This window comes from Panicum virgatum, chromosome 9N, assembly GCF_016808335.1.
Source record: "Panicum virgatum strain AP13 chromosome 9N, P.virgatum_v5, whole genome shotgun sequence".
Classification (NCBI taxonomy): domain Eukaryota; kingdom Viridiplantae; phylum Streptophyta; class Magnoliopsida; order Poales; family Poaceae; genus Panicum; species Panicum virgatum.
The window spans coordinates 76,281,183-76,296,456 of NC_053153.1; the positions used below are offsets into that span (position 1 = coordinate 76,281,183).

Consider the following 15,274-nt stretch of genomic DNA (forward strand, 5'->3'; position numbering starts at 1 on the left):
GCTTTGATTAACCAATACGAGCAGCTTCGCGAGGAGAATGCGATGTGCAGGAGCAAGGTTCAAGAGGCTCATATCCATGAGCAAAACATGACTAGCGCCCTGGACAAGATTAAAACATTGAAGACTAAGGCAAGAGCTAGGAAGATAAGGATCCAGGAGCTAAATGAAGAATTGGAGAACACGACTCAGATGGTTGAGCACCTAGAGGGGCAGTTGCAGGAGGCACATGAGCTAGTTAATGATGTGCAAGCTCAGGTGCAGGCTATAGCTGACCAGGCAGCAGCTGAGGCTGATGAGGAAGACCCTGAAGAAGAGGAAGAAGAGCCTGAGGAGATCCAGAGGGAGTCCAGAGTTGAGTCTGGACCTGGGACACCGTGAGGACGTAGCCAGAAGACGAAATTTCTCCCTTCGTGATAGCCTGACTTTTGCGTAGTTGGTAGGATGGTTAGTGTGACGCAGTAGGCTAACCCTGGGTAGAGGAATTCTGTTGTGACTCAGTGACTTTGAGTCATGTAGGATAACCCCTTCACTAATGTTAGCGTGTTGCTCAAGTAGTGTGCAAACCTTTTCCTAATGTGTGTACCGCGTTTGTAATAAGGTTGTGGTAATGTAAAGAACTGTTTTAGCTCAAGCAGCGTGGCTACTTAATGTAAGGTTACTCCTGTAATGATCTTCCTGTTAATGGGTAGAACTTTGGTTATGAGCGAGGCTTTGGATGTCTGTGAACCTGCATTTTTGTTCAGCCATGCTCAGTATCACCTACTTTAGAGCCACGTCGGACCGGATCTGAAAAATTTTATAACTGCAAGTTGTAGCTAGACGAGTGCTCAATTTGCTATTTAAATTGGGATATATGTGGTTGCATTGGAAATGAGCCATTTTTATTCTCTTGGTGAACTATATCGGGAGGGGAATAATTCATGCTGTGTGTTCATATTAGTTATGCACATTCTTTATTTTGCATGGACTATTCCTAATAGCGAAATGGCTAACCAAGGGATGGTGCTTTTTCAGATGGGCGATAACAACGCTGTTAACCATGGAGTCGGGGGTCAAGGAGTACAGCCACCGCCACTTCCCTCCTTGGCTCAGGCTATTGCGGCCCTTATCGCTGACCGCAATGACCAAACCGAACTGATGAGGCAACTGGTGCAAAGCAATGCTGGCAGAGGTCGACACCCCCTAAGGCTTAGCGCGCTACCCCGACAGGTGGAAGAAGAAGGAAGAAGGAGGGAGGAGGAAGAAGAAGAGGAGGGGCGGCCGCCGGAGGAATGGTGGAGCACCGGGGCGGGGCGGTTAAAGGCCCTTGTTTGGTTTTGGTAATTGAGTGACAACTTAGGTGGACTAATAAGTATTTATGTTGAGATACACAGGAGATTAGTCCACACAAAGACACTAGTATGAGCAACATGTGCCATAGAGGAGAAATGACTAAGGGTTGATACTATGCTCATATAGTGTGATCGAGGAGCTCATTGCATATGAGACATGACATGGAGTTATGTGACCAAAGTGGAGAAGATCAAGACAAGGCTTGGCTTGATGGACCGGTTGCAATGGAGAAGGGCAAGAAGGCTTTGAAGCGAGGGACCGCAAGGCGGTGAAGCTTGGGCAAGATTTGGCGCCGATGGACCGAGGCAACGGTGAAGAGCGAGCAAGGTCAAGATCGATGGACCAAAGAGGTCATGTGAAGAGCCAAGTGTTGACTCATGATGATGATCAAAAGGCTTGATGGAGTTTGGTGCTTGTGTGGCATCAATATTTGGGAAGATGAAATGAAATGCGCAAGGCAAAGGTATGACTTGTAGGGCATTTCATTTCACTGGTCAAAGGTTGTGTAGAGAAGTGCATGACCAGATTTAGGATAGATGGCCGTACTATCAAGAGGGGCAAACTTGTTTGCATATCGGTCATCTAGTGCCACTTGAGCGATCTAATATTGCGATGTTGCTAGAATTGAGTGGCGTGGTGAGATCAAGTGAAAATTCTTTGAAAATGTTTGTGAAATGCTAACACACATGCACATGGTGTTGTTGGCACATTTGCAAAGGAGAAAGAGTTGGAGTATGTTTATCAACTTGGGGAAGCAAGAAAGGCTTTTTGGTGTTCTTCGGAGATTAGGTTGGCTCTTGGAGTGAAATACTGCTTTGATCCATTGTGTTTTGGATCAAATATTCAGTTGGGTTGTGTAGCCCTCTGAATAAGCTTTCCATAAAGTCCAAGATCACCAAATTTGGACATAGGAGCTAAGAGTTATGGCCGTTTTACCGAGATACATTTTTGCTGAAATAGACCTGCGGACGGTCCGCTCCTGGGGGGCGGACGGTCCGCCGTTATCTCGGATGAGCTCAAACAGAACCGTTTTTGGCTCTGTTGGTGGTCCAAAATGAACTGCGGACCTTCCGGTCCATGGGGACGTTTGCAAATCGGTTGGTTCGAAGTTTTGAACCGCGGACGGTCCGCCCCAGGGGTGCGGACAGTCCGCCAGGGGCTCTAACGGTCGACTCTGACACATAATCATTGCAGTTCTAGCCGTTGGTTTTGAATGGCGGACGGTCCGGTCTCTGTGAGGCGGACAGTCCGCGAAAACTCTATTTTCACAGGATTTGAGTGTAACGGCTAGTTTGGTGCCTCCCTTTATAAATAGAGGGTGTGGCCGGCCATTTGAGGTTGCTGAGCACCTTGGGGACTTGGTGTCCATGTGTGAGAGTGCTTGAGAGCCCTCTACTCATTCTAACTTGATAGTAATCATCCGATCGAGTGAGAGAGCGATTCTAGTGCGAATGCTTTGAGAGATTGCATCGAGTGGCACTAGGTGATCGTGTTGCAAGCCGGTGTGCTTGTTACTCTTGGAGGTTGCCACATCCTAGATGGCTTGGTGGCAAGAGGCTCTGTTGAAGCCCGCAAGAAGATTGTGCGATGCTCCGGAGAAGAGATTGTGAGGGGTATTGTGCTCACCCCGCGGGAGCCGCGAAGAGCAACTCTAGTTGAGCGAGACATGAAGAGCAATAAGTGGTCCGGCCGAATCATGTGCTAGAGCTCGGTGTGAGCACTCCACGTGGGAGAGTGTGACTTGAGAGTCACCACTAGCAAGAGAATTGGCGGCAACCTTGGAGCTTGTCTCAACGGGGATTAGCTTGGTGGCAACTAAGTGAACATCGGGATAAAAATCACCGTGTCAATTTTGTCTACTCTTCTCGGTGGTTTGCATTCTCCCAATCATAAGCCTTGTATTTACATTCATCTATATCTTGTGCTTGTGTAGTTGCTCTCTAGTGATTAGTTAGCTTGTGTAGCTTGCTAATCATCTTCTTGCTTGTGTAGCTAGAAGTAGAGATCCTAGTGTAACTAGTTAGCTTGTGTAGCTTAATTAGTTGCTCGTGCTTAGATTGTGTAGCTAAGCAAGTTGAGGTCTTAGATTTGGATTGTGTATCCTTGTCCTTGAGCATCTAGTGAGCTTATGTTTGGTTTTGTGCTTTTGCTCATTAGAATTGTGTAGGAGCTCCCCCGATTTGTGAAGTACTAGTGCTTAGGCTTGTGTGACTTGGCATTAGAATTGTTAGGAGAGCTCTTACTAGCTTGTCACTCCATTTGCTTTGTGTAGGATCTTTTTGGAGGTGCCTTAGAGTCATAGTTAGAGGGGTGAAGTCTTGGCTAAGCGAATAGTTTCAATTCCGCATAAGTTTCGGTTAGCCGGCGCAATTAGTTTTAGAAAGGACTATTCACCCCCCTCTAGTCCGCCATCTCGACCCTACAGGCGGGCGGTGCGCCGCACCGCTGGCAAGAGGATTAGTGCGGGCGGTGAGCTCGAGGACGACAGACGGGCGGTGGCGGGCGGGCCGGGCGGCTTTCGGGGTTCTGGCGGCGGCGGACGGGACGGCGTTAGGGTTTGGGGGCTGTCGCCGGCCGCGGGTAGGGAAAGGGTTGGGGTTCCGGGGAGGTTTCCTCCATCTCCGGCGAGCTTATATGAGGGTTCGGGGGCGGCGGTTGGCCCGGCGGTGGGCGGCGGCGCGGTGGGGCGGCGAGGGAGGTGTTCTACATGTGGTGCTGGTGCCCCCAACATCCTATTCTCCAGAGGGAGGTGCCGCCATTTAGGGCGTCGTCCGTCGCAGCGGCGCAAAGGAAAGAAATCGATGCGTATATATTCGTGTACGGCCCACGTTCGTCCGTCTCTCTCATGAGCTTTTCCCTTCCTGACATCACGTCACGTGTACAGCCCAAAGACAAGAGTATGCAAGTCCAGCCCAACAGCAGCAGGACCACAACGGTTCACCTGTATACATCTTTTTCTACCTCACGCAAAAGGCACAGCAAATAGAAGTCAGAATAAAAAAAAAGAATAGAGCTATACGCTGCCAGTGGAAGAAAAATTGAAGGCTCAGGCGCGGGGCTGAGGGGAAGGGTCTTTGCGCCAGCGTGATCTATGGCGGCCGCTATAGTTCCCATATTGGTGGCTCCGCCACTGAGTAAAGCCCAGCAACTCCCAACAAGGTCATAAAAAACTACTTCCTTTGTATATAAAATCGACAGCATTCTTTAGTTATAAGTTACTCGTTCCATTCTCTAATTGTTCTTGTTAGGACGACTTTTTTAGTTCAAATTGCATCAAAAAAGCTATCCTAATTACAACAATGAAAGTATGGAGGGAGTAGTTTATTATGACTGTCAACATTTCACGGCTGGAGGGAGTACAAGATGGCTGGAGAGATGGAGGGCGGCTGGCCGGGGGTGCCATGCGAGAGGTGAGAGAGAGCGCCGGACGATGTATTCAAGGATGAATAATTGCAGTCCAGTGTTGAAATCACGTCCGGCGATATCTTAGATCAGTCGTGAATGACCGGGAGGTCAGCAAATCCATTCTTGGCTAACACATACTACCTCTCTTCTCATCACTCATGCACCGCCCGCCATCAGTCATCTCGTACTCTGGATTCGCCACTTGGTCTATCAAAGGATAATTAACATTAATCATTGTGAGTATATCTCTCAAATCTCAGCCTACTTCATCAGGGCTTAAATTTCTCAGATTATTACTAATCGTTCCTTCCATTTCCTTTTATTATATATTAAAAGCAAGAGGAAATAATCTAGAACACATCAAAAGAATGTGCATTCCAACTCGTGTGCACCAGTAGCGGATCCAGGAATGGATTAAGGGGGGCTTATTACTTCTTCTATTCTTCTTTCTCCCCTTTTCCCTTCTTCTTTCTCCTCAAAAATGGAGGGGGCTCGAGGGAGAGCTCCATTGTTTGTGGGGGTCTAGGAGGCCTCCCACCGCTGCCTCCGCTACTGTGTGCACCCAATCACCTAGGCTGGCAGTCACGCCGGAAGTTGCAAACAGCACGCAGCGTCGGAGTGACGGCCGCATCGCCGCTCGCGCCTCGTGGCCTCATCGGCCCTGCCGCCCCCGCCCCCTGTCTGCGGTCTCCATCGTCTGCTGCTCGACGGCCTCCATAGCTCGGCCGTGAGATGAATCAATTTGTGGTTCGTCCAATCCCTAGCACCCTCTACCAAGGATAGGTGAAAGTATCAAGGCCCAAGAAGGGAGGATTGAATTGAGACTTTTTCAAATTTCTACCAAGTCCTTATCCTAATACTAGTGTTGCCCAATCTACAAAGGTTGAACCTATCAACTAGAGCACACTAGCATCATCAACCTAGGTTGGTAAACACACTAACAGCATCATCACACTAACAAATAATCAACCTAGTCAAAAGAACATACTAGCAAGTGAATGATCTAGTCAAGTAGCAAGCAAGGTTGAGCAACAACTAGCACAAGTAATATGAAATGCTAGAATTGTAAATGCGAGGGACACGAGACAACCGGATTTTTTCCCATGGTATCGATGAGTTGACGCTCCCCCTAGTTCACGTTGGAGCACCCACTAAGGGTATCGCTCTCTTGCCCCACGAAGAAGCAAGTCTCCACTAAGAATGCTCTTTCTCCATCTCCGTAATGGCGAGCTTCACACCATGTACAATCTTCACTTCTTGGGGCTTCCACAAACTCTAAGAGCTCACCAAGAACCTTCTGATCACCAAGACCGTCTAGGTGCCGTCAAACACCAAGAGTAACAAGCTCTCTAGGCTTCACTTGACCCTCATTAAGATAGCCCTAAGCTCAAGCACACTTGCTACTCAAGAAATGGATGTTTTCTTCAAGTTTGGATTAATTTCTAGCTCTAGATCTTCATCTCATGGCTCAAAGCACTCTCTTATCTTCTCTAAGGTGGCCTCATGTATTCAATGTGTTAAAGGCATCATAAATAGTAGGCAACTTATATAGGGTGGAGAAGCCCCCATAGCCGTTGGAAATCCACTTCACAAAAGTCAAGACCATCGGTTGAACCGACGGGTAGGCATCGGTTCAACCGGTCACATTGAGTATAAATAGTAGCCATTGGAGTTCTGACACTGTTGACAGGCTTGCGTCATTGCACCGATGCTTGCACTGATGGGGCATCAGTTAAGCCGGTGCTAAAGAGTATTTTGATTTCAGCAAAACATCGTCTGGTCAATAGTACAGTGCATGCACCGATGCTTATCTTGAAGGCGTCGGTTAAACCGGTGTTTAAGCAAAATTTTCATCCCTAAAACATGCTCTCTGGATGATAGTATGGTGAATAAGCCGACGCATATTCTTTAAGCATCGGTCCAACCGGCGCAGTAGAGATTTCAACCTTGATTTCCATCTACACGGCAGCATTAGGCGAAGCCAAGGCATCGATGCATCCGATGTCCTTCGGTTGCACAGACGCCCAGGCGTCGGTTTTACCGGTGAGGCTGTGTTTGTTGTTTTTCTGCTGAATTGACTTGGAGTTGATTCTTTCTTCGAGTTTTCGTTCTTGCAAGTGTTTTCTTGAATTCTTTGAGCTGTCTTGAGCTGAGTTTGAGCAAGTGTGCGAGATTTCTAAGGCCAACTCGATTTGGATCAAGCTACTGACTCGAGAACCCCTCTTAATAGTACGGTCAAGAACTAAAAACTATAAAACCTTAACTAAATCAAGTGTCATTCATCTCCTTATGACACTCGACACTAGAAAGGTCCTTAATCTTTAAAACCGAGTCCTTGGCACGCATGATCGTTTGAATTGAGGGGGTCTCCTTTCACATTTCATATGAGACATAAACGGTAATTGATTTTTCCTTCAAAACACACGTTAGTCGCATACGGTTGTCATTAATCACCGAAACTTACCATATACATCTACGGACCTAGATGCGCTTCAACAGGCTTCTTCCTCCTCGGTTCTTAGTCTGGGAAAAATGGTCCCCCTGCGGTTCATTTCTAGCTCCGCCACTAACTACCACTGTTAAAATTGCAGTAACTACAGCCCTGTTTGGTTTGAAGTATTTTCACAGGAAAAATAGAGGAAATCAAAATGCAGGAAAGGAAAGTGAACTGAGCGTTTGGGACGAAGGAACAGAGTCATCCCTTTTCTCCGGAATACTGTAGCCACCATTCGATTTCACAGGAACCAGAAAATCCACTCCCACCTCTTGTTTTCTCTCCCTTCGCTGAAGCCCGAGGCAGCTGCTCCATTCACTCTGTTCGCTCGATTTGTCAGCCAACCAGCTAACAATGTTTTTCTCTAATACCAAATCAGCAACAGCAACCAGCCAGTAAGCAGTATTATTCTCATATAACAAATTAGCTCCAGCCACAGGCAAGCGAACATTAGCACTGCATGAGAGACGATTAGGCGATTACTAGTAATCATTAGCGCTTCCTATAGAAGGTGAGCGTTGTCTTAATTTCTTATATTTGTAAGTCCCTGTTTACCAGATTTACAATAAAATAAATTATTGTTTATCAGATTAACAATAAAAATAAGTTACCGCATGTCATACCAACAGTCTGCTTAAGAAATCACTAAGTATTTAATGTGTTTTAGCAATTCCAATGGTTCATAACTCTTGTGTTATAGTTTCCTTCATTCCAAACACTTTATTCTATTCTTTTCCTATGTTTTATCATTCCTCTGTTTTGCCATAACCTTTGCATTTCATTCCTTTGTTTCCTTCCATTCCTCTATTTTGTATTCCTTTGATCCAAACATGCCCTACATGTTTAGTTCTTTGGAACCCACTCTTTTGTATCAGTCAAATAGATCATCCCTAGTGTTTGCAGAAATTCCTTGGATCTCGTATTTGTCCAAATGTAGCTGGGCCTTTTGGGATAACCGCAAAACCAAGTTGGGCCTCGAAACTGCTCGGACGACGAGCGAAGGTGGCCCAGCGCGGGGGAAGCGAGCAGGGGCGTCGTTTCTCTCGTGCGAACGGTGCAGCGCAAACGGACAAGAAATGGATCACGGTTCCAAAATAAAAGATCTTCATCTCGGGTCACTCCAACTGCTATTTAGGGATTAAGGTCATTAGCACAACAGATTAATAAAACGCGGAGCGTCACTTGGGTTTGTCAGCGATTATCCGAGACTTAGAAAAATTCTAAGTTTCCAGTGAACAATATGTAAGAAAAGCTCTAAGGTGATGGGCATCATTAACGGGCATCCTCACGCTAAGAAAAGCCTTGGTCTCACGCACGCGTAGGATGCAGGGCAAAGAGGCCGCGGGTCGCCTCGCCGCTGTCGCGCTCTGCCAATTTCCGAATTGTAATTGTGAAAAGTTAAGGAATTCCAAAAGTTAATAATCCCCCATTGGTAGCTTCCCGTGCTGGGCCGCCGTGATTCGGCCCATCTACTCGTCCGATTTCGGCATCCTCCGGAGCCTCACAGAAGTCCCTTAACCCTTCCGTGCGCGGGTGGGAGGCGTCGCGTGATCGCGTCGCACAGACCCCCGCACCTCCGTCTCCGCCGCCGCCGCCGCCCCCTTCCGTCCCCTCCGCCGCCGCCGCCACCGCCCTTCGCTGTTTCCCCCGCCGCCTCCGCCTTCCTCGGCCTCCTCCGCCGCTCCCCTTCTGCGCCGCCGCTCGTTGTACTTTGCCAACCGAAAGCCGTCCGTCCGCGCTGCTCACCGCATCACACGACAATGCTTGATATCAACCTCTTCCGCACCGGCCGTTGCGGTAAGAAAGAGGACGGCGATCCGGACGCCGTCCGCGAATCGCAACGCAGTCGCTTTGCTTCCGTAGATATTGTCGACGAGGTCATCAACCTAGACGAGCTGTGGCGCAGTAGTAAGTTCTCTTCGTTGGCCCTTCCAGATCTTCGGTGTACATCTATCTGACTTCCAGCATTCTCGTCGCTACAGGGCAGTTCGATCTGGATAATATCCGAAAGGAGATCAACGCCACCAGCCGAAATACGGGCAAGCTGAAGATGGTACGTCCACTAGTGTCTCCCGAAGATTTATATATAGATCAATCGACTAAAATCTTCCAATTTTGCTACCTGTTACTTGTTATTGAGGTGCTGGGTCTTACTTTCCTGTGCTGTGCTGTGCCTATCTGTCCCAGTTTGGCTTTGTGATGTGCTTTTGTTTCTCTGCAGGTCATGCGTCAGGTTGAACAGAAACTCAATGCGAACAAGGAATTACAGAAAGACATCGAGGAAAAGTTGGCTGCCAATGCTGAGGTAAGATGGAAATCTGATCTGGTTGTCCTCATCATGATTTTTCTTTATGCATGTTTATTTCCATTGTGACAAAATTTTCAAATCCTGCAACCTATTCTGGAACTTTGATAGTCCAACAATTCAGATTAATCTCTGCTCTCACCCCTCTCAGTCAACTCATCTCAGGCTTTGTGAGAGCTAACGTGACTTTTACCTAGCAAATTTGTTTCTTTTATTGCGTGTCTTGGGGTTTGTTGTGATGTTTGTGTTGCTGTGCAGAGCAAGCTAGAAGGTGTCCATGAGGAGCAAATTAAGCTGTCCATTAGGTTGAATGAACTAAACGAATCCATTGAGGAGTATTGCAGCATGATGGTTATACTCATGTCTAGTCTAGTTTCTTGTGTAACTTCTGTTGTCCTTGGGTTTGCCATGATGGTTTCTTTGTTCATGTGCAGAGAAATAACGAACTAAAAGTTAAGGAGCACATGGAATCCACCAATCAGATAAAGGAGAGGTTGGCTGCCACAGAAGCTGAGGTGCGGCGCATCAAGATCATGCTTGACACCAAGCTTATGGCTATTGGCAATATTGTGCATGAATCTGTGCCCATCAGTGACAATGAGGTGCGCTATAATTCTGGAGGTCTAGATAAATAGGTCAATCTAGTTCTAGCAAGAGAAACAATGTATTATTATTAATTTAAAAAGTGAAACTCGGAGTCATAAAACTTTTTGCTTCACTGCCATCCCTGGTAGCTTGGCTTGTGGGGCCTGTCTTTCATGATTCGATCCTAGAAATTCAGAGATGTTCCTCCTAGCTGGTTACTAGAAATTCATTCTGCTTAGCTGATATCAATAGCTGGTTGGATTTATTAAGTTACTTGTTACAGGAAAATAATGTTGTTTTAAGGACATGGGGAGGAAGGAGAATGGAGAGAAACTTGAAGAATCATGTGGATCTTTGCAGGAAGCTTGACATTGTGGCTTTTGAGGAAGGTACATGCTCACAACTTCCCTCTGTTCCTCAAGTTCTTTCTAGCTTTCAACTTTGTTTATTCTAAATTGTTTTCTGCTGTTCTCATTATCTTGATTTATTCTTAGCCGCCTTTCTAGTGTGGCTGCATGTGATGGTATTGCCCTTGTGTTGCAATGTTTATTTGTGTCTTAGAATGTGGAACCACTCATCAACTCATACTGGTATAGAAGAATATTTAGTTTTGTTCTGGGGCTTCTGTTTATTTACTGAGGCTTTCCATATGTCATTATACATGTCAAGAATTTATTTTCATGTCTTGCTTAAGAACACGAATAGATTTTGGCTGCCAATGTTATGTTAGGGAAATGTTCTTTCAGTGTTTTGTGATTTAGGATTTAGGATGATTCCACCAATTTTTTAGTACACTTGTCACCTTTGTTATCTCTTAGGGCTATTGAGTTGCAATCAACATTTTCAATATAATTTGATGCCTTAAAAAAAAAAACGATTGCATGACTGGAACTTTCTGTTCATTGATGACATTTTTAAACAATTCAGTTGAGCATTTGTTGCACTTATATTTTTTTTTATCTTGGCACAGAACGGTTTCTATCAAGTTAGCTCTGTTTCCTATCTCCTATATTACTTTTATTTTTACCAGGGAGTCATGCAATAGTTACTACTGCCAGTGGCTGTGGTAACTGAAATCTCAAACTGAACCGATCCTCTTGTAATCAGGCTTTTTAACCCCACTTAGGATCAAATGCTTTGTACTAACTTAAATCTCAACTGAACCGATCCTCTTATAATCAGGCTCTTTAACCCCACTTAGGATCAAATGCTTTGTACTATAGGATAAGTTTGTTAATTAAAACCAGGGAAGTTTTGCTGTTAAAGCTGAATCATAGTTATTGGTTGCAAATATTCATAATGTGTTCTGTGCCAAGACTAGACCACATGGACATAGTGATTAACATATACTCCCTCCATCCCAAATTATGGGTTGTTTTGGCTTATATCTAGGTGTGTAGCTAATCCCAAATTATGGGTTGTTTTGGCTTATAACTAGGTGTGTAGCTAAGTCAAAACGACCTATAATTTGGAACAGAGAAGTAGAACTAATAGTTTCTTGTTCTTGGTACTTGATTTCTCCTGTTTAAATATTTTATTATGTAATTGTGCATTGTGTTAGGTGATTTATCTGCCAGTGGCACTGTTTGTTGATTCACTAATTAAGTATATGTTGAAGAAAAAGGCCATGTCATGATGCTTTCAATTTTCAGAAATTTAGCTTGCTTAATGTATAAGCTATACCTTAGTTAAGCATAGCTGTTCTCACATCATTTGATTCCTCTCCAAATCACTCTATTTGTGTTTTTATTTACTTATGCTTTTTCATGTCTCAACTAATTCGTTCCAGATTGCTGATTGGCCTTTTACTCTTAACTGCACCATATATTCTAGTCATCTGTAAAGTACATGCTATTTTTTGGTTTGCTGCACACTCATGGAAACTAGGAAGCCAATTGGATTGGGGCAAACGGTCAAGTTTTATTTGTGCATGGTCAATTTTCCACTAGCACATGGAGTTCCTGAAAAATATCAGGAGAGAACCTCTATTTATCTCTTCCGTATTCACAATCTGAACTAATTTTTTTATGAAATCTGTCAATCAAGTCGAATAATTGTGAAATGCTTTCGTTACAGAGTAAATTTTGTATTATTGTAACTGTGGCACCAGTTCTTTTTGTTTCCTGTCGTTGATGTTAATTTTTAGCATACGGAGTTTAACTCCGTGATTCACGTTGAGGATTTTGAAATCACTTGTCACAATTGAAATTCGGCCGGCTAACACATCATGGCTAATACAATTTTATCTGTTTTTTTGTCAATCATTCAATCCTTGTCACTACCATATAAAATCACAATATGTTGAATGCATAATTGTGCACTGACAGCTGTTCTTGATCTTCAAAAGAAAGAAAAACTACTACTGATGTTCTTGCTATCTAAGCGGCCCCCTCTGGTACCATGGAAGAAAAGTACAATCACAGAAAAGATGTGATAATGCATTCAATTCGCATTGCACCAAAAGCATATCACCAGTTGTTCCAACCATAGATGCACATGCTGATGATCAGAACATGATCCTTGTACTGTTATTTGGTGCCACTAACCAAAGGATCCCTAGGATAATGTTGTCTTTATGGTTTGTAATTCCAAAATGAAGGCTGGAGATTTGAGTTTCCTTTGTCACTGCCGGCATCATAAACGGGCAGTGACAAATCTTGTTTTTGTTTTCGACTCGAAATTTGAAGTAGTGCTCTGATTCCAATATCAAGTTTGCCTTTTTAATGTAATGCATAGTCATGGACACTACTGAATATGCATGTATGAAGAGGGCAACTTCATTTGTTTCTGACATAGCCGAATCTGTTAAGTAAGTTCACAACTTTTGCAGGTGTTGATGTGGCCGGTGGAAGGGGTTACTTTTTGAAGGGTTATGGTGTCCTCCTGAACCAGGCATTGATTAATTTTGGCCTAGCTTTCCTGCAAAATCGTGGCTTTAATCTACTGCACACTCCCTTTTTCATGAGAAAGGAAACAATGAGTAAATGTGCCCAATTAGCCCAATTCGATGAGGAGCTATACAAAGTAAGGCTGCTGATCCATTCCTCACTTTCATATATCATGTCTGTCTAGTTTCATGATTTGTGTTTTCACTTCTGTTTCAGTGGTAAAGCCATGTTCCTGTTAGAATGTGTTTTTTGCAGCTGCTGATGCGCTTTGGCTGCAGCAGTCTGCAACTACACCCAGCCAGCACTGTTGAATGGGACCTTTTTTTGCTGTTCAACAGAACTTGTGTCTTCAAATTCTAATTTTTAGCTGCCTGCCTGCTGCAGCCCAGCCAACAGTGGAATGGGACCTTTTTTGTTGTTCAACAGAATTTATGTGTGTTCAAAATCTAAATTGGTGATGGAAAATTTGATCTAATTTCGGTACTGGTTGGTTTCCAATATTTTGCAACATCATTACTTAGGTTGGCTGTAGTTCCAAAAAAAAAAAAGATAGATAACTATCAGTATGAAAATGAACACTTCTCATGACTATCTGGAATGCGATTCATATTTTAATTGTGTTCTGTGAGAAAAAGAATATATGCTATTACAAAGTAAATGACCATGAGAAGAACTTTCCAGGTAACAGGTGATGGGGAAGAAAAGTATCTTATAGCCACATCTGAACAACCGATGTGTGCTTATCATCTAGGCAATCGAATTCATCCAGATGAATTGCCAATTAGGTGGGTCACCCCTCAAGTTAGTATGTCCTCAATTTATGTCCACCATTACATTGATGGAAAATAGTTTTTTTCCTCATTCAGATATGCTGGTTACTCCACCTGCTTCCGAAAAGAAGCTGGTTCACATGGACGGGACACAGCTGGCATCTTCAGAGTGCACCAGTTTGAAAAGATCGAGCAATTCTGTATTACAAGCCCAAATGGCAACGATTCCTGGGAAATGTTTGAAGAGATGATTAAAAATTCAGAAGATTTCTACAAGGAGGTGGGCATAATTGCTTTGTGAACATCTGTCTTGCAGATTGGTCTGGCATACCAGGTTGTTTCTATAGTATCTGGTGCTCTTAATGATGCTGCTTCTAAAAAGTACGATTTAGAAGCTTGGTTCCCGGCATCAAACACCTACAGAGAACTTGTGTCCTGTTCAAATTGTACAGACTATCAAGCAAGAAGGCTTGGGATCGCCTATGGCCAGAAGGTGGTTTCATCTCATTACTCCTTGCTTTTTTTCCTTTGCTTATCACCAGTGTAGTTCAAATTGCCTGACCAGTTACTAACATTCTCCCAATTGATGCTTGTAGCTTGATGAGCAGTCAAATAATAAATTTGTTCATATGCTGAACTCCACTTTGACTGCCACTGAGAGGACGCTCTGCTGTATTCTGGAGAACTGCCAAAAGGAGGGGGGTGTTGAAGTGCCAAAAGTGCTACGAGCATACATGGGAGGAATTGAGTTCCTTTCAAGCAACCTATGGATGGCAAACAAGCTGCTGATAAATTAAAGTCTGGATCAAAGGTGGCGTCTGCCTCTGGATCAAAGGTGTTGTTTGCCTCTGCCTTTACTTTTGGTTTTTGTAAGAAAACGTTAATTATTAATCTTACCATTGTGAATTTCTGTATTTCAGGTGCCTGAAATATAGCATGTTTTCAGGCAACGATCTTCACCGGTGGCTCATGGGCATGTAAAGCCGATTTAGCTTGATGAGGAAAATGGATGGATACGATACTAACACATCTGACCATTATTAGGAAGAAAAGTATGCTACCTGAGATTGAGCTGAATCCTTATGTATTCTACAGTATATCTACTACCGACTGTTGGGTGTGCTTCTGCGTCGATCTGAGCCGCCTGACAAACCCGACCCAACTCATCCGAAAAAAACCCGATCAACCTGACCCGATCAAGTGATGGGTTGGTTATGGGCTGGAATATTTGACCTGAAACTAAAATAGCCCGACCCAATCCGAAAATTACAAACAAAAATGTGGACCGACCCAATCCGAATCCGATCAGACCCGACTATGTCATGGGTTGGGTGTGGGTGAACATTATTTAACCCGAAACCCAAAGTGACTCGACCCGAACTTGATCCAGTGGATGATCAGGTCTAATTTTGAGATGTTCTGCGTTTGAATTTTATTTCCCCCATAATTGTATGTATGCCTTTACACACTGGATACATGGGCCCTTGTCACAAGT

The 15,274-nt window shown here is 44.3% G+C and overlaps 1 protein-coding gene across 1 annotated transcript; it reads left to right on the forward strand.

Annotated features, from left to right (window-relative positions):
• The first annotated feature begins 8,855 nt into the window (after nt 1–8,855).
• LOC120687537 (serine--tRNA ligase-like) lies at nt 8,856–14,911 on the forward strand. Its single transcript, XM_039969550.1, has 11 exons — nt 8,856–9,139; nt 9,214–9,284; nt 9,453–9,536; nt 9,795–9,887; nt 9,971–10,138; nt 10,405–10,510; nt 12,952–13,145; nt 13,691–13,794; nt 13,876–14,272; nt 14,376–14,614; nt 14,700–14,911. The coding sequence occupies exons 1-9, from the start codon at nt 8,992–8,994 to the stop codon at nt 14,078–14,080; spliced, it is 1,173 nt and encodes a 390-aa protein (XP_039825484.1). The 5' UTR covers nt 8,856–8,991; the 3' UTR covers nt 14,081–14,272; nt 14,376–14,614; nt 14,700–14,911.
• Nucleotides 14,912–15,274: the final 363 nt, after the last annotated feature.

Bases quoted from the DNA above. Each gene is read 5' to 3' on its own strand.
- LOC120687537 (XM_039969550.1), top strand. From the start codon at position 8,992: ATGCTTGATATCAACCTCTTCCGCACCGGCCGTTGCGGTAAGAAAGAG. The intron at 9,140-9,213 runs GTAAGTTCTCTT...TCGTCGCTACAG, and splicing joins AGACGAGCTGTGGCGCAGTA to GGCAGTTCGATCTGGATAAT. The intron at 10,511-12,951 runs GTACATGCTCAC...CAACTTTTGCAG, and splicing joins CATTGTGGCTTTTGAGGAAG to GTGTTGATGTGGCCGGTGGA.